Genomic DNA, 19,451 nt, shown 5'->3' on the forward strand with positions numbered 1-19,451 from the left:
GAAATCTGACAGCCATATTTCATATTTCACCACTTTCATATTCTATCCTCATTTTAGCTGGTGGCCAGTACTGAATTCCCTCCCTGGCGCTACACTGACTCCTTCCCTCCCCTCCCCTCCCCATCTCGCAGCATCAACAAGCATCTACTGGCTTGCAGATGCACTTAAAATCGTTAAAGGGGAAATTTAATCACGTTCGTTGAATTAAAGTGGTGTGCATCCCAATTCAATTCAACTAAGGCCTCTAGGGCAATCTCAGTGACCATTATCAGTTTAGGCTCCATCCCGATATTCATTACCTAACAATAGACTGACAAACTGCAATTGGCAACATCCAGACAATGCCCCAGAGGATGTGACTGCATGCTCTGCAGATTTTGGATCTGACTGAAGTCACTGTTACTTTGGTTATCGGGAACATGCCCTACGGTGTGGGAATTGTGGAGTTATTGGACATGTGTGGAGTTTTATCATTCTTTGGTATTACTGATTAACTGTCGTTCCGAGTCTAATCTGAGACTTTTGGCACCACCTCCACTCTTAGTACCAGGACTGCTGACTTGGTCAATGTCACAGGGGCGTGGTAGAGAGAGGAAATTATGGGGGCCATCTTAAATGCAAGGGGTGCGACCCCCACACCTCTCCACTGACTCATCTGCAGACCACTACAACTATGCACCTGTCCGTTCTCCTGCTCGTCCTAGGGGCCTCTGGTGAGTATGTGAGGTTTACCTCTATGGAGTGGAGACTATAGTGTGGGGGTACTCCCTATCAGTACTTCATCAGCTCATTCCTGTTTTGAATAGAGGAGAGTTTTAGTATAAGCCCAGGAACACAATGATTCACCTCTGGTATGTGGCTGAAGGGTGATTGTCCAGGCAACACTAACTGTAATACTACATTTTAGAAACAATGGAAATATTATGCAGATGACATGATACTTTTTTGTATTATTAGTCTAACATTCTCAAACTTGACCTCTGATTTTATTTACTTGTGCATTTTTTGTCAATGGCTTCATAGTTCATAAACCATCAGGCTCTTCATGAACAGTTTACTTACTCTTAATGTTTGCCTATTCTTCTCTCTTACTCTTCGTCTCTCTTTTCCATCTGTTCTTCCATGTACTCTCTCTCTCTCTCTCTCTCTCTCTCTCTCTCTCTCTCTCTCATACCCCTCAGTGGCTTTTGGACTGGATGATGATAAGATCGTGGGAGGGTACGAGTGCAAGCCTCACACCAGGCCTTGGCAGGTGTCTATTAAGAACAGCTGGCATTTCTGCGGAGGGACGCTGGTCTCTGACCGCTGGGTGGTCTCTGCGGCCCACTGCTACAAGGAGTGAGTTCTAATTTGCCGCTGTTCTCCGATCAATTGGTGGGGGTGAAACTATATGCAGCTGAGTCTGATTTCGTCTATGTAGAATTTTTGAATAAGTGAAGAAATCCATGAAGGACTTGTGGTGTAGAGAATGTAACTAATCATTGTCATAGGACCTGTCTTCTATGTCTGTGTTCTTCAAGTCTTGCTTTATTTATATCTCTTTCTTGTCATATGTTTGTCTTCTCTTTGTGTCTGCATATTCTCCATTTATCTCTCTTCCCCCTTTTTGATTTTTTTTGGGTAACACATTTCAGTCCTTTGTTGTTCTTTTACTAATGCACTTTACATTTTAATATCTAATTGTTCTATGGTTAAACAGTGCTATATAGGTAAACTTAACTTACCTTACCTCCCTCCTTCAGTGCTAGTGAGATCACTCTGGTGCTAGGTGACCATGAGATACGCTACGGCGAGGGCTCTGAGCAGGAAATCGCCGCCGAGCTGGTCATCAGGCATCCTGACTACGACCGCTACAACATCAACAACGACATCATGCTGGTCAAGCTGGCGAAACCTGCCGTTCTGAACGAGTTTGTGCAGACCATGGCACTGCCCACTTCCTGTGCCCCCGCTGGCACCCAGTGCCATGTCTCTGGCTGGGGGTCTACCAATAGCCCCTGTAAGTAGGAGTTACATTAAATGCCATTCATTTGTTCAGCAGATATCCAAAGAGATTGACTTACAAAAAATGAGGAATAACATTCAAGCTACAGACCTTGAATTAATACTACATCAATCAATACAATTAAGATGAGGGTGCAGAAGTAAAAGTACTAGTCAAAGTGTAAGATGGAGAGAATAGCATTATAGGCAGACAGAGCCAGTGGTATCGGTAGACGCGACCAGTTGAAGTGTTCTAAGGCAGAATTCAATCCAGCTAAAACTATGTTTGATGCTTAATGCTTTGTATTTTGTAACATACAGCTGTTGTTGATATTGTATAAATAGTTACACTGCAGTGCTGCTAAGATGAATACTTCTGCGTCCTCTATATTTCTACATGACTTCTGTCTCTATAAAAAAAACCCTTTATTATTCAAAGGGTGACATCTCAATCTAAAGTGCTCTTCAGGAAGAAAACTAACTTTCCTCTCCTCTCTCCTCTCTTCAACACCATCCTGTGCTCCTGGTCTAGTTGGCTGCAGGTGGTGTCTGAACTGTCTGGATTTGCCCATTCTGTCCCTGGAGGACTGTGAGAAGTCGTACCCCGACAGAATCACCTCTTCCATGTTCTGCGCTGGTTTTCTGGAGGGAGGAAAGGACTCCTGCCAGGTGTGTATATATGTTTAGAAATCATATGCAAATCTGGTAATCTCAATTGTATATGAAGGAAATTATGTACAATGTACAAATTAATACATCTACCTAATAGTATGTGAATTTGCCTAAACCACATACATTAGCCAGTGGAACACATTCTTTGACTTCTGAAACAAACTTCTCTCTCACTCTCACCCTACACACACACACACACACACACACACACATACCCACACCGACACCCACACCGACATCCACACACACACACACACACACACACACACACACAGGGGGATTCTGGTGGTCCCTTGATCTGCAACAATGAGCTACAAGGAGTAGTGTCTTGGGGTTGGGGCTGTGCTGAAGCAAATCGTCCAGGAGTCTATGCTAAGGTATCACAACCATATTATTTCATGCCCTGTTTTGCAGACCACTATTGTTTTAGAAAATACTCTTGTGTCTTCACTGTAGACTTAACTGTAATCCCCCCAGTGACTTACCACAAAATGGCCAGTAAAATACCATAACATTATCACTTCTGTATTTTGCATTACATTATGGGCATTTTGATGACGTTTCATATAATTTATGGGAACTTACTGGGAAATAGGTAGTTTGTGGTAGTGCTACTGTTAAAACACTTTCACAGCAGATAAGTGCTACTGTTACTTAAATGTGTGTCCAGTAACTTGTTGTTGCACACATTCATGTTGATGTGTTGGTCTGATGTTTCTCTCACAGGTCTGCCAATTCACAGACTGGATTAAAACTACTATGGCCTCCCATTAAAGCATTGGACTGGTTGAAGGAAATGACTACACCACTCTGATGCTTTCTACACCTGTTCTCGAAAGAAGCGCAAAGACCTTGCTGTGTGTGCATATCATTGTTCCATGTTTACCAGTTCCAGTGTTGTGATACAAAAATGATCAGATAAACATCATTTGCATTCAAACCTACTGACATGTTGTTCACTCATGTTTAGTTCATTTAGCTTTTCTCTTTCAGGGACCATGTACAAAATACATCATAAGAAACATGCTTTGTAGGTTACCAGATTTAGCTGAAGGCTCATTTCCATCTGCAGTCTCAGGACAGGTAGAAACTGTGTAGGACTACTGTCACACTGCATTCCATTTCCTACATAGTCGGCACTCAGTTTAGCAGGAAGCAGCTGAACTGGTGACTGTGAATAAACAAAAAATTACAAAAGATGGTCTATTACAGTAGTATCAGACATTCTCTGGTAGTATTTTGTGTATTCACTGTGACGATCCACCACATCGATAGATGGCAGTAAGACCACTAATAAGCTGACATTGCTGCAATAAGTAGCGACGAAAGACGACGAAGAAGGGTAAGAAGAAGAAGACGACGGCGACCATGTTGATTTAGCAAGAACAAACACAATAGAGACCAGTTGGTAAACGTGAGTTTGAGATTTCGTTGAGTTATACATACGAAAATTCGATCAGCATCGATGATAACATCAAGATAAGACTTACAGCAGAGATAAAAGGTAAAATATGTCGACTTACGTCAAATGTCTGTGTTGTTACTGAATATGAATGGCTTCCCTAAAGAGATATTATTGCTAACTGCAGCTAGCTGTTAAAGCTAGCTGAGACAAATTGGTAAATTAAGCTAATGCTAGCCTCGGCAGTCTAACGTTATCGTGGATTACTCGCTTCAAGAGATTTGCTTTCTGAATTTTCTGCAATTGCGAACAACAACAGACAGCTTCGTTTGGACCCTTATGCTGCAAAGATATCAATCCGTACCCTGTGTTCCCAGTTTTGCTAGCAATTTACTGGTGTTCTACCTGAACCACTAACGTTAAATAGGCAATGCAATGTTGAAAGTAACGTTATAGTAACTCAATGCAATAATGCAAGCGACGGATTTAGCCGAGGCTACCACTGAAAAGTTAGCCAAAACGCTACATTTAGCTACTTAGCCAATGTTGTTCTCTGCAGGAACGCTGTTGCGATGGAATTGCATAGCCCTGTCGAAATGCGGTAAATAGATGCGACTGGTGACGTCTAACGAGGCGAAATTGTGTTGAACAAGCATGCACTCTGAAAATGTAGATCAAAATGAGGAGCAATAGTGGTCATCTAACGTTAGCTGGGAAATTGGTGTACTGTTAGCCAACGTTAGCTTCGCCATTCTATTGCGTCGATTTCGACAGCACTTGCAGCTAGCAATACTTCGTATCGGGTCATGGTCTGTATAATATCCTGCCAATATTAATGACTAACGTAATGCAGTCCTTAGTGTATGTAACCAAAATATATTTTTTATTTCTGAATTGACTTCAAATTAAATATTTCCAATGGGGTTAGAATAAGTTAACACTCACTAGCCACTAGCTCAGTTAGCAGTCCAATGTGGATAATCGGGGCTAATTCATTAATAACATTAGCTACCTAAAGGTTTTTGCCCTAACCTTGTCCCTGCCAATTACACAAATTACTAAATTGCCTCACCTGCGATTAGGCAGGTCAATATATTATTACAATGTGCGCAACGCCAATCACGGAAAAGGTGGCTTTTTACCCACCGTAGATGACATGGGTGGCAGTCAAAGTTTGCCCCCTGCTGCAGAACTTTTTAACAGATCCAACGTGAAGTGCTTGGCGCCGTCTCGAGACGGGGTTTTGGTATTATAAATATTAGATGGGCTCTCAAACATGGCTGTGATACGCGACATAGTAAGACGTCTGAGCTGTTCACTCACCATTTTTGTATGCTGGATTATGTCCATGATTTTAGCTGCAGATATAATGTCAGTAGAACACTTTCAGAATAACAATATATTGGCAAGCATCCTAACGGGATATGTGAGCTGCCAGCGAGCATGCAAGGTCATGAACAGTGAGCCTGTCCTTGGCAATGTTTATGTGAAATTGATGAACTGATGTGTTATTTAGAGATAAACAGTCTTTCATGTGGTGCTAATTATTTTCTTCGCTCCCATCCTTCCTTGTCAGGTGACTGAGGTCTGAGTTGCTGGCCTGTTTAGTGGAGGAAACGCGACTCTCTCCTCACCTTGTACACACACACACACATAAACACATGCTAACTGACATACAAGCGCACACACATACAGGTGAAGTCTGTGGAGAACTACTATTACAAGAAAGACTACAAAGTTTAAGTTTGGGCCGTATATACGCAAAGGGAACTCTTGGAGTTTTGGACTACTGTTTCCCAGGATTGTCTCTGTTTTTGAAGCATCAGGAATTTTTGGTATCAGAAAATCCACTTGCAGCACGACTGCTTGAGAGGAGAGGATTCACAATTTCACCAATACATTGTCAATACAATTTTTTGAAGAGGAATTAACAAAGAAAATCCTTTGCAGTTTTTGAAAAGCAGGAAAAGACTCTATAACCAAGAGAGAGCAAACAGCTGTTTTGATGAACTGACTTTAGTTTTTGGAAAACAGACTGAGGGAAAAGAGAGATTGAACTGTTTGAGCACGAAACGTGGATATTTTTCAGACTCTCTCTTCAGTATTGCCTTAGCTGTTCTATTGCAGGATTTGTACTTTTGTGAAACTTGTCTGCATATAATTTTCTATATTGTGGTCAGGTCTTCTATATTTATGCATATAAATGCTCATTTCTCTTCTTTTGGAAGAGCTGGAGTGAAACTTATTTTTCATGACGCCAGTGGCTCTTATTGAAAGAGGCTACACTGTACGTCCACTTGTCTATATGTAAATACTAAAGACACTTCTAAGTAAGTTCGGATTTAAGAAATAGAGTGCATTATAAATGCTTTATTAGCTTTTTTTGGTATTAATACTCCGCGAAGGGCAGTGGAACCTTACCGAGAGGAAAAAAAAAAAACTTTAAAAGACAAAGGAGTCAACTGAAAAAAAAGAAAGAAAAAAGACTACAAAAGAAATGGCAACAGCAAGAACAGAAAGCATGGGCCCCGTGGTGATGGGTCTGAACAAGCAGAACGGGCAGCTACGAGGACAGACCAAACCTGTCTCCCAGTCAGGACCCAATGCTGTGAGCACGCCGCCTGGAAAGATGCCAGCAGGAGGAGGTGCCCAGAAACCAGGGGGTGGCACCCAGGAAGGCGGCATTAGGTGGGTCTCTCCCTCCACACACTTGTCACCATCACTGCCTCTTGGCAAATGCTTACCATTACTAGTGGTATTTGTATTTATCAGAATACTGTTTAGCACAGGGGAGCTGAAGATTTGCGTTCGTGGAGTGTGTGTTGCTAAAATTTAGCTTTCACTACGTGTTACATTCTATAAAGATTAGACCAATCTTTTAAAATAATTTCTACGCTAGAACAGGTGATGAAGGCAGCTCTGTCTAAAAGAGAATGTAAATCTGTGCCCAGTAGTGATGTTTGGTATGTCTGCATTGTTTTGTTTCAACTTAGGTTTGGTGATGACTGGAAGAAGAGCTTACTGCTCCCCCCCAAAGACACTAGAGTCAGAACCTCTGTAAGTATATTTGTGTTGCAGACCTAAACAGGTGTCCCTTTCCCAAAAGTAAGTTGATAACTACGATGCACCTTCCATGGTAGCGTCACTGCCAAATGGGAGTCAAGCGTAAACTATACAGAAACACGCTGTCATTCGGTCATATATCGGTCACATTTTACTAAGAGCTAACATGCTCTTATTATTTAAATAAATAAATAAATAAATAAAACGTGATGTGTGACTATGAAGCCTATCTTAAGTGTTTGTGCATGCGCAACTCAAATCTACTGACTTATATCTGGCAGTGGCACTACCAAAGTAGTTGCTATCATAGTTAGCAGCTCTGCTTTTGGGAAATGAACCCAAGAGCAGTATTATATTATTATTATTGCTAGTTAACATTTTATTGGCAGAAATATCAACCTTTAAAACATTTAAAATCCTCTCCTTCTGTCCTCCCAGGATGTGACTTCGACCAAGGGGAATGAGTTTGAAGACTACTGCCTAAAGCGGGAGCTCCTGATGGGGATATTTGAGATGGGCTGGGAGAAGCCCTCCCCGATTCAGGTAACCATTCACATGGCCGAGACTCCTACATATTATGGTTATTGTATTTAGCAGACCAAAGTGAAGTTTGTCAAAGTTTGTCCAAAGTGACATGAATATGAACATTGCAATAGTTAAAATGAACACTAAATGTTAAGTTGACAAGCCAACATTAAGAAAATAGTGATAATAATACAATGTCAACACAATGTCATATCAATAACGAAAATAAATAAATAATAAAGTTGAAAAGCCTACACTAAGCACAATAATAATAATAGTAATAATAACAATATTAGATAGTTTGATCAACAGTTAAAGGGAAACTATGCAGGTTTGGCGATTTCATCGTCGGTTTCGCTTTCGCTTTTCGTCCTGGTGGCACAAACTTGCATGTGTGCTTTTTCCGCTCAGAGGTGCTATGGGGAAAGCGAGACAGCAGTCATTCAATCCGAAATAAGTCAAATAACCATTCCAAAGGCTCCGAAGCTGATTAGTTAAGGCAAGTTAAGCTAAAAATACTTGCATAGTTCACCTTTAAAATTAGTTTTACATTATTCATTAAGCTGACACTAGCCACTTTCACACTGACAAATATAACGCTAAATTTGGCCGAATTTAACGTTAAGGCTGTTCCTTTCACACTGACCGACACGGGGAGGGGAGTCAACCCGCCTCGGCAATTGAACCCGTCTCGAGGGGTAGTATTATTGCCGAGGCGGGCTCAGTGTGAAAGGAACAGGTCAACCCCGCTATTAGGGGTGTGTGACTGATGATGTATTTGGCAAGGCAGGAGTTTAAAATACAGGAAACACACAAGCGATGAGGACAACTTTTAGCTGCTGTGTCCACCAATCGCGTTTTTTACGCTGAGAGCTCCCTGAACCTCCTTTTCTCAGCGCTTCGGTCAAGTGTTTATTGTTGCTATGTTACCAAAACCGTCTGCTGCCAGCAGCACGTCTTTTTGGAACGTTTGCCTAATGCTAGCTAACTAGCCAACGAGCTAACTGAAATGGCAGCAGTCGTTCAGGACTCAGCACATTAAAATATGACTTCAACAGACAAAAGGACCTCATTTGGCATTCAAATGACAAAAGTGGCCCGCCATCATTTGGAAACTAAACCATGTAGCAGTAGCACTAGCATGACAGTTGTGTTTATCAGTTTATCTCCGAGGTCCGAGGCATGGTTAACGTCATTGTTCACTCCCAAATTGCGTGTGATGTGCTGCTAGGCAACGCCTCCCAAAACTCGCCTCTGAACTCGGCTTCAGGCAACCCGGGACAAAAAAAAAAGTCTAAAAGTTAGGAGTGGATGTACTCTGAGAAGAGTTGGGGTCTTCAAGAGCTTCTTGAATATAGTAGGTCACCCCTGCTCTGGAAGCACTTAAAAGTCTTTCCATCATCGGGAAGCTACAAGTTCCCATGCACGAGCCAGCCCAGTAACGATATTAGATTTAACTTGGAGTACAAAGACATATGAGAATAGATAAGTGGATGTCAAGGCGATGATCATTTTCTTACATTTCTTGAATTTCCCCTTGGGGATCAATAAAGTATATATAGCTCTCCATCCCTGCACCAATACCTCATGGAGGTAGATCAATCCAGCACAGGTCTTGGATAGTGTTTCTAAGGCAGTCTGGAAACTAACACCCAGATTTTCGCCTGATGTCGGCGACCAATCACAGAATAGGGGAGAAAGCAAGACCATGATAGCTATGCACAGGCACATTTGATAGACATCCGTGGCGCCCGATGAACGGATCTGGGCATTTTTTCAAATACGAGAAAATGAACGTCTGTTTGCCAGACCACGTCTCATTTGAGAAGTGGTAGGCGCTAGCCAGGCGAAGTACATACGTTGAGTTGACATCAAATCATGTCATTCGGATGTGTTTTGAGAAAGTTCGATTTTACCGTTTTTAGCCAAAACTCGTTAGCCTAGAAGTGAAGCATCTCCTTTCGTCGCTACAAAACGCTTTTTTTATATTCTATTCGGATAGAGAGTCCAGAATGAATTTAATCAAGCTAGTACCTTTCCGGAAATGTCGCTGCTGCAGCTGGGGAACATTTTAGCAACACTTCAGCAACATTTCCGGAAAGGTACTGACTCGATTAAATTCATTCTGGAGACTCTATCCGACCACATTAAGACCTCGGGATACTTCGGTTTGGCTTTAGGGACCCTCTACTCACTACCACGTAAGTGTAATGTTGTCTGGAACAGTAGAATAAAAATAGCGTTTTGTGGCGGCGAAAGGACATGCCCGGGTCACTTCCAGGCTAACGAGTTTTGGCTAAAAACGGTAAAATCGAACTCTCTCAAAACACATCCGAATGACATGATTTGATGTCAACTCAACATAGGTACTCCCAATCATCCGTAAATTAATCTAAAGTGCATTTTTCTCCGGATAGTCCCTTTAAGTCCTGCAGTCAGCCCTCCACCCATTGGCCATAACATTTCAACTACCAAGCTGTTGCATTCCTCAAGGCTTATACTCCATGCCACTGTTGTGTATTGTTCATGTCCTGTGATGGACAAGTTTGCAAAGAAGCACTACAAACTAACTGACAAGCAATGGTTTAAATAACCAATTTTTTTTTCAAACTGATTTACATTTATTAAACTGACCTCCATTTGTGCCGGTGTCCCCTTTGCAGGAGGAAAGCATCCCCATCGCCCTTTCTGGTCGTGACATTCTTGCGAGGGCTAAAAACGGGACTGGAAAAAGTGGGGCCTACCTCATCCCCCTGCTGGAGAGGATAGACCTGAAGAAAGACCACATCCAGGGTAAGGGCTCGCTTCACACCTTCTCTTCAGTCTTCAGTCTTTTGGGGTTTTTTTAAAACATAGATTTCAAGGTCACATACTGTTGGTACCCAAAAAAACCAATAAAACTTGAAAAAGGCTTCAGGCCGAAATGTTCTTTCAATAAAATTGGCATCGGAAAAGAGTGCGGTCTCCTCCGGTTTATCTACCATCACCTGCATCCAGCAGCTAAAGTAGCCAGGCAGCTACAGCGCTACACTCTGGGGGCATGATCCTGAGCCCCATGTTCATGACCTCAGTCTTGATGACCTTGAGAAACCGCTGGAATTCTCCTTTAACTCTTGTGTACGATCCACAATGTATGTCTTCCTTTTTTCCTTAAGCAATAAGCCCCGACTTGATTCAAATTTTATGTTGATACATTAACAATTAGTCCCAAAGCAGTTACATATATCTTTTTATTATTATTATTATTTTATTTGTTTTAAACTACGAGCATGGTAGGCCAAAGGAAGGGAGCAAGCATCATTAATACCTCAGGAAAATGTGCGCTGTTGACTATGCCACATTTACAGGTATTTTCGGAAGAGTTAGGTATTCAAGAGCTTCTTGAGCCCTTTTACAAGGATGTAAATCCGCTTTCTCCGGTGAAAGGCAGAGCCATAAAAAGAGGGAGTTGTGACGCTCTTTGATGTCACCGCCACACAATCAGAAGCTGTTTTCAGACTGGGAAGCATTACATTTGCGTTACAGAAATAGCGGGCTCAGGGGGATTTCGCTGTGTGAAAGGTAGACGTGTTTTGGTCCCATTATGTAGATGGTTTAAATAACTGCTCTCAGTGTTCATCATCACTGTCAAGAAGCTCTTGCATCGGTGGAATTGAGTTCTGAAACCCTATTTCAAAAGTGCCGTAGTGGCGTCCATATAGTTAACGTAAACACAAATAATCGTTCGTAAATTCACTGGGAGTTGGAATGCTTGTGTTTTTCGAACTTCAGAGTTTTATTCTATTTTTCAGAGTGTCAGATTGAATTTACGAACGCACCCAAACTGTCATGCTACGTGGTTTAGTTTTCAAATGATGGCGGGACACTTGGAGTTGATGTGTCTTGCCTCTTCAGCCATTCATTTGCGAATAAAAGTTCATGGTCATGCTTTTGTTCTGTATGTGGATACGTATACCAACGCTATGCTCAAGAAATGGAGGTAGTCAGACAAGAATATGATTAAGAAGTTATAGCGCCAGTTGGCCATCTTCCCAAATGAAAAGAAAGGTAGCGTTGAACTTGCGGTTAAAGCTGTCCTCGTCTCTTGTGTTCTTCTGACCCACTGTTATGTGTCCTGTCTTAACCTCCTGCCCTGCCAAATACGTCATCAGTCACGGATATGATCTAGTCTCTACCTCTTGTATTTTATTTTCATAATTTATCTACTCAGTTGATGCCTGCCCTGTGCTATAATTTCCCGTATTATAGTAGTAGATTGAGTAGATCGATTTGCGTCATTCAGTCACATCTTGTGGTTGTAGTTCACTGGTGGTCTAATCTGTGTGTGTTCTTGTTCTCTTCCTTTAGCTGTTGTCATGGTTCCCACTCGAGAGCTGGCCCTTCAGGTCAGCCAGATCTCCATACAGATCAGCAAGCATCTGGGCGGAGTCAAAGTCATGGCAACCACCGGCGGAACCAACCTCCGCGATGACATTATGCGCCTGGATGAGATTGGTAATATTCCAAACCCAACTCAAGATTACTCTTGAGTTGCTCTCATATCAGTGATTCTGTGAAGAGATCTGTGCGTCAGATGTGAAATGTAACTATTTGATGTTGCTGCTTAAATGTTGCTCTCTACTGTGTTTTCTCCATACAGTTCATGTCGTGATCGCAACACCAGGGAGAATTCTGGACTTGATTAAAAAGGGTGTGGCCAAAGTGGATAGAGTTCAGATGATGGTCATGGATGAAGTAAGTGGTACAACCTAGTATATGTTTACTAAAGTTACTGAAAAAGTGAAAGCTAGTTCATGTAGCAGGAAATGTACATGCATGTTCGTAACTCATGCAACACATTGTGTGTTTCCGCAAACTTTTTGTAATCATTCTGTTGCAGACTTCTGTTTCATGCACAAACTAAGTGTGTTTCTATGCATGGTATATCTGAAATTGTATTAAGCCATGCCACTCTAATGTTTGTTTCATGACTATGTCAGTCTTCAGCTACAACACATTAAGATGTCTGGAAGCAATGCAATGCACTTCTGCTGGAGAATATTGAAAAACAGTGTTTCTTGGCTTCATTCTCTGAAAGCCTTATGGCCAAAACATTGGTGTATTCGCTCTTGAGTAGGCCAAAAATAAATTGTTGAAACAGAGATGAGTGTTATGAAGATTGTGTTCGCAACCTCATTACTTTTGAGTAGTTAGTTTGAAATGCTTATTGGCTGCTGGTGTGGTTTTAGATTTTAAAGGGCTCCCCAGAGTGTATAACTGTAGCAACTTGAGCTAGGTAGCACTGTTTTTGTACCAACAGTACTCGGTGACCTCGAGAAACAGATCAAGGAGAACTCAAACCAGTTAAACGGCATGTTTTTTTTTTTCTCTCTTCTAGGCAGATAAGCTGCTCTCTCAGGACTTTGTGGTGCTCATCGAGGATATCATCAGCTTCCTGGACAAGAAACGCCAGATTCTGCTTTACTCCGCAACCTTCCCCATCAGTGTACAGAAGTTCATGGTAAGAGACATGCCAGGCTTGATGACCTTGAGAAACTCTTGTGCGCGATCCACAATGTATGTCTTCCTTTTTTCCTCAAGCAAGTGTGTATGAGAGAGACAATTTGCTGTGGTTGAATATTTAAAGTATTTTTCCAAGTTTGTTGTTATGATGGCTCTTACAAATTGTATCTGTGTGTTTATTGTACAGAGCAAGCACCTGCAAAAACCTTATGAAATCAACCTGATGGAAGAGCTCACTCTAAAGGGCATCACCCAGTTTTATGCCTATGTCACGGAGAGGCAGAAAGTCCACTGTCTCAACACGCTCTTCTCCAGGGTAGGTCACGGTGGCAAACCTATTAAATCTCATCACCTACTCCCCATGTTGCCTCCCTCCCTCCCACCCACCCTCCATAGTAACCTGCATCTCCTGATCCTTCCACCCATAATAATCTTTGCCGTCCGTCTTTGTTTATCTTTCACAGCTGCAGATCAACCAGTCCATCATCTTCTGCAACTCTACCCAGAGGGTGGAGCTGCTTGCCAAAAAGATCACCCAGCTGGGTTATTCCTGCTTCTACATCCACGCCAAGATGATGCAGGTTAGGCATCAACAGCATTGTGTATCATATCGTACGTGTGTCGCCACAACAGACTCCAGTCGAGTCATGTGGGGACTGAACAACCTCAGTCCTGCCTTGTAAACATAAACCATTTACGCATCTATCATTTACATTTACAGTCATTTAACAGACTTTAAAAAAAAAAAAAAAATATCCAAACCTTCTTGAATGAGGAATGACATTTAAGCTACAGTGCTGCTAAATGCATGTTACACGTTCGCTTCTTGCTAATCTTCACTCTCTCGCCTACAGGAGTACAGAAACCGTGTGTTCCATGACTTTAGGAATGGGCTTTGTAGGAACCTGGTGTGCACTGGTGAGCCAAATCATTTATCAAGTCATTTATTCTGAAGACCCATTATTGCAAGTCAGTGAGGCAATGGCCTGGTATCTTCAAAATGGTAACACGTGATTCTGTCTCTGTGTGCATGCGCTAGACCTGTTCACTAGAGGAATCGACATTCAGGCAGTGAATGTGGTCATCAACTTTGACTTCCCGAAGAATGCAGAAACCTATCTGCACCGCATTGGTCGATCAGGTGGGTAAAACGCACCATAGCATACAGGAAGAACACTTACCATGCCTTATATCGAAGTCCCAATAAGCAGCCATATTTGGTCATGGCATGATGCTCTCAGTAGCCCAGTTCTCAATGAGTCTTTAGGGCCGTTCACACCAAGAACGATAACTATAAACAAATATTGCTCTTGTTAATATGAATGACTACGTTCACACACAAACTATAACGACAAGAAGAACAATATTGTTGGGATCATTTTTAGTCTTTGAGAACGATTAAAAGCTTACAGCGAATTAGAACCGTCACATTTTAGCCATCACGTTTGTTAACACGAGGAGAGACCCTTATCGTTGGTTGGCGTGGAAGCTTTTGTCGTTATAGTTATTTTTAGTGTTCTCGTTGTGACTGCCCCTTTTAATCTTGCATTTTTGTATCCATACTTCTCTCCGCCGCTCTCTGTCACCATGTCCATCTCTCCAGGGCGCTTTGGGCACCTGGGTTTGGCCATCAACCTGATCACGTCTGAGGACCGCTTCAACCTGAAGGGCATCGAGGAGCAGTTGGTGACCGACATCAAGCCCATCCCCGGCACCATCGACAAGAGTCTGTACGTGGCGGAGTACCACTCGGTCTCACCGGGCGGCGAGGAGGAGGAGGAGGAGTCGAGACGTCCCGTGGCCAAGCCCAGCCAGCCCTAAAGCAAAGCAATGATTGGCAGGTGAGAGCGGTTGTTTTAGAGACCACGTTTGTCTCCGGTCTCCTGTCTGAGGTCTGAGTGTTTTGTAAGTGTGTGATCGTCATGTCACTTCTGGGAAAGATTGTGGATTTTATGTATAATGGTAATATAGTATATATGGTAATACAGATGCCCCTAACTAAACAGTTAGGGATATCTGGCTTTCAGGGGAAATTGAATGTGTCAGTAGAGGAAATACTGAAACATTGAACAGTTGGACATGCACATTCAAAAGAGGTGGCCACATTAAGTTCACCTTTAAATGTTTTGGATTTTAGGTTCATCCTGAAATTTCACCCGAAAGCTGAATATGCCTGACTTTATGTCAGTAGTGTAAACATTGTAACATTTTGATCCTTGAATCTTTAATCTGGCTGTCCATAAGCTATGCGGGTTTTATGTGTCTGTGTAGCAGTGGTATGAAGTAGAAAGTGAACCTGGACTAACTATTCTTTTCTGTTCTCTTCTGTCCCTGCAGGACCACAGGCTTTGGGCTCGCTGGCTTTTGCACAGACGTTTGCTTTTGCACAAAGGCTTCACACTCCTCTATGGACTCTCCTTTTTTTCCCCTGGTCTTTCTTTCTTTTTTTTCTTTCTCCTTCATTCTTTCATACCCTCAATTTTTCCATTGCCGTGCCAGATTACGTAAAACGTTTCATTCTTGTGCACAAAACTGAGTCATGCAACTCTGGCCCTTATTTATTTTGTATTTTTTTCTAAGAAGGAACCTTAAACATTCCAGAGTCCTTGAGTGACTTGCAATAAATAAACAGGACCGAGGGCCTGCAGGATTAGGTAGATCCCAAGCGTATGGACATCATTGAAGTGACCAGAGCTGGCTGTTGCTCTTTCTTATATAGCATTTGGTTTGGAAAAGAGAAGGAAAAAACATACTGATTTCTGAGGCAGTTTTAGGAAATGGAGACGTGGTTTCATCTTCATACACACAAACATACACACAAACATGCACATGTGTGCACATTGGTGCGCACAAACACATTTTTTTGTTTGTTTTTGTTTTTGCTTTTGGTGTGTGTCCTTTTAAAGAAGCACACATGTATACACACACACACACACACACACACATGCCCTGTCACTTAAGTGCCTTTATTTCTGACAGGCCAACTGTAGGCGTTGAGATGTTGACAAAGAAAAGCTGACTATCCTAGCTGGCATCTTTGTGATGCCCAGAGTTTAGTCTAACCAAGAAGGAACAGTTGATCCTGCTCAGTTCTGTTGAGAGGATTCCCCGTATGATGTGACACTCCACGTACTGGCAGCCAATCGGCTTCGAGTCACGCCAAGATCCAAGGGCATCGAAATTTTGTTTGGGCTGAAAATGAGTAAAAAGCACAAAAGCTTATGGTGCTTTTTTTAAAAGTGAGACCTCATTCTTCCTTTTTTTCTCTTTTTTTCTATTACAGGATTCCTAAAAGGATCCACTATAAATGTGACCGTAGATTATCTTTAAGCACCTGTTTGCAAGAATCGTTGGCAATTATGATTAATGCAAGGTGATGAGTACTTCCTTTTTTTTCTGAATTGGCGCAGGGTCATGCGTGATGGGATAAGGCTTTGGCCTTCTCTGGCCTTTTCATGTTGCCATTTTGAGCTCTGAAGGACCTGTCTGTATGTCTTGTCTCCCAGTTAACTATGCATTTGGCTGCCGACTCAGCTCCATGCTTCATTAATCTACGATGCTTAACGGCAACACAGCCACACACCAACCCATCTATGCTCTTTAATGTCCTCCTTTAGAAACATGGCAATAATAACAATAACGTAAGCCTGCTAGCATGATTTCCTGCATTTTGAGTTCTTTCTTCCTACTTTTGTGAGATCAGTTTCATCATGGAAATTGCAAAGAAACATACGTCGTTTGACTTCTACCAGGCGCGTGTGACCACCTAGCCTGATACTTGGGCTTGGGTCTTGTGACTTGCAGGCTTTTATATATTTTTTATGCAGCATAGTGCTTTGCATGCTATAGTAGAACTTTTTCAGGGCCAGTCAGTCATAGCATGACGTTTTAGCTTCATGAGTGGAGCTCCAACCGCCCCCGCCGCCCCCCCCCCACACACACACACACACACACACACACACACACACACACACACACACACACACACACACACACACACACACACACACACACACCTGTCAACCAGTCAATGAGGGTAAAGTTTTATGCTATCAGCCAGCCAATGAGCATCAAGCTTCTGGTCAGGCTCCTGCAGTGATGAGATTTGATTGGTCAGAGGAGGCTCGCGCTGAGGCAGTTACTGTTTGAAATAAGAGCCGCCTGACTCAGTTTTGTGCACAAAAAATGGCTTTTTTTTTGTTTTGTTTTTTTGTTTTTTGTTTTTTTGCTGGGAAAAAAAAAATCAAAAATTGCCCATTACTTTAAAAAAAATCAATTTATTTTATCATGCAGCTCCTTTCTTTCTCCTTTTGTTCTAACTGGCAAACCGGTGAATGTACTACAGTAGTTTTGTGAGTTTTCTGATCTTTCCATGATTAACAGAAAGCTATAAGAAGCTCATCTGTGTCCCCCAGCTTACAAAAACCCACTCTAGCAGACCCCTTGGCACTGTTGAACAGTTCATATCTCAACAAACATGGTCACATGCTAAAATGTTAACAATTATGTTGTCTTTTTATTTTTGTTGTTTTTATAAACCTAGCAGGAAATGGGCCGGGTTGTTAAAAACATTTTTCCTTTGTGCATGTTTGTTTTGTTTTCTGGAACATTTGTCCCTTTTCTTTTCCCCCTCTGTGTGTCCAGCTTTGCACTTCATTTTCCTGACCTGTCCTCTCTGTAGTGTCTGTCCTGACCTGGTTTCTCCGTAGTGTCTGTCCTGACCTGGTCTCTCTGCAGTGTATGTCGTGGCCTGTCTAACAGGCTCTCCGCTTGACTCACTCACTGGAGTCTGGTTTTTGCGCTCTTCTCTGAAGCATAAACTGTAGCATCTTCTAACTGGCAGCTGTGACGTTGTACTTTTTAAGTTTAAGTTTGGTCTTTGTCCCTGCTGCAGATGAAAGTAGCGGGAGGGGTGGGGGGAGGGATGTTTTAATTTTTTTTTTTTTTTCCCCAAGAAGGGGGAGGGGAATGTCATTTTCTTGATTGGGCTGGGTAGTGATGCATTTTGCCAAAAGTGGGTGAAGGGGTGAATTAAAGGGGATGGTGGGTTAAGGGTATATACATGGAATGGGGTGGGTAGGAAGAGGTGGGCCAAAACAAGTTGGGGGCAAGGGGGGGTGGGGGTACTCATGGGAGTAGGAGTGTGTGTGTTGGGGGGGGGGGGGGGGGGGGGGGCGCATTGCTTGAGCCAAGTATGTGTGTTTGGAGGGGTAGGGGATGGGAGGGTGCTTGAGCCAAGTATGTGTGTGGTTGAGATTGGGGATAGACCATAGATCCGGGTGGGATTGGGATGGATTGGGGTGATGGGAATATTGAGACTCGTCTGGTTTGGTGATTGGGTAGTGTGAGGGATCATTTGACGGCGGGCCAAGGCCCTGGATTGTGTCACCAGTTGGCTGATACTGGCACTGAGAGTATAAATGGGCCTCTCCAAGGCTGCCCAACGTGAACAGCTCTTCATCGGTACTTGTGAAGTATTTCAGTTAACATTTGGAACAGTTTAGGCAAGAACCTGTGTCTGTTCTTTCCTTAAACTAAAACGCCCTTTGGCCTGTGCCCTCACCTATCTAAATCAGGGTTTGGATTTGAAGTCGGTGTGTAAAGGGAGGGGGGGGTGGGGGGGGTGGAGAGTGTGTGTGTGTGTGTGTGTGTGGGGGGGGGGGGGGGGGGGGGGGGGGGGGGTTGGTTGGTTGTCACCTGGTAGTTCAGGGCCTGTAAATGATGATTGTTGTTTACAGAGTGTTTGGCGTTTACAGGTTGAAAGCATGGAGTGAGCTGTTTAGACTGGATGTAGGGACGTCCATGTTGGGGTTTTGAAAGCTGATTTTCAGGACTTGTTATGAAAACCAAAAAGTATGAATGTATAACATGGACGCGTGTGTGTGAGTATGAAATGGGACGCATTCGTGTGAAGACTGCTGTGTAACTGTGTATGGGTGAGTGGGAATCAAAAACCAAGAATCTGTGAAAGAATGCTGTATCTTTTCCTACAAAGATGGGCTATGTTGTGAGGAAGTGTGTGTGTGTGTGTGTGTGTGTGTTCAAGTGAGTGCATGAGACTCTTGCCTGAGATGGAATGTTTGGCTGTGGCAAACAGTCTTGTGTGTGTGTGTGTATGTGTGTGTGTGTGTGTTTGCACCCTTGTGGGAGTGAGTGTGCGAGTGCAGGCGTTGTGTGACCTTGGTGTTTACACACCCTGAGTAGAATCAAAACAAATTCAAACATGATTAGTTTCAGCCGCCAGTTATCCAGTAAAGACCCAGAACCACATTAAGCCCAGATCAAACCGTTCCCAAGACCTCAA

General features: G+C 42.7%; 2 protein-coding genes across 2 annotated transcripts; both read left to right on the plus strand.

Annotated features, from left to right (window-relative positions):
- The first annotated feature begins 370 nt into the window (after positions 1 to 370).
- On the plus strand, positions 371 to 3,565 carry LOC134072148 (trypsin-2-like). The gene is made up of 6 exons (XM_062528667.1): positions 371 to 713; positions 1,182 to 1,338; positions 1,743 to 1,999; positions 2,516 to 2,652; positions 2,931 to 3,032; positions 3,382 to 3,565. The coding sequence occupies exons 1-6, from the start codon at positions 674 to 676 to the stop codon at positions 3,427 to 3,429; spliced, it is 741 nt and encodes a 246-aa protein (XP_062384651.1). The 5' UTR covers positions 371 to 673; the 3' UTR covers positions 3,430 to 3,565.
- Positions 3,566 to 4,018: 453 nt separating this feature from the next.
- LOC134072149 (probable ATP-dependent RNA helicase ddx6) lies at positions 4,019 to 18,052 on the plus strand. Its single transcript, XM_062528668.1, has 14 exons — positions 4,019 to 4,159; positions 5,634 to 6,745; positions 7,051 to 7,114; positions 7,559 to 7,663; positions 10,309 to 10,438; positions 11,993 to 12,139; positions 12,285 to 12,379; positions 13,023 to 13,145; positions 13,335 to 13,463; positions 13,612 to 13,728; positions 14,002 to 14,065; positions 14,187 to 14,288; positions 14,751 to 14,988; positions 15,485 to 18,052. Exons 2-13 carry the CDS (start codon positions 6,555 to 6,557, stop codon positions 14,966 to 14,968), a joined length of 1,485 nt encoding a protein of 494 aa, XP_062384652.1. The 5' UTR covers positions 4,019 to 4,159; positions 5,634 to 6,554; the 3' UTR covers positions 14,969 to 14,988; positions 15,485 to 18,052.
- Positions 18,053 to 19,451: the final 1,399 nt, after the last annotated feature.

The sequence above is a fragment of the Sardina pilchardus genome, chromosome 24, assembly GCF_963854185.1.
Source record: "Sardina pilchardus chromosome 24, fSarPil1.1, whole genome shotgun sequence".
NCBI classification, from domain to species: Eukaryota; Metazoa; Chordata; class Actinopteri; order Clupeiformes; family Clupeidae; genus Sardina; species Sardina pilchardus.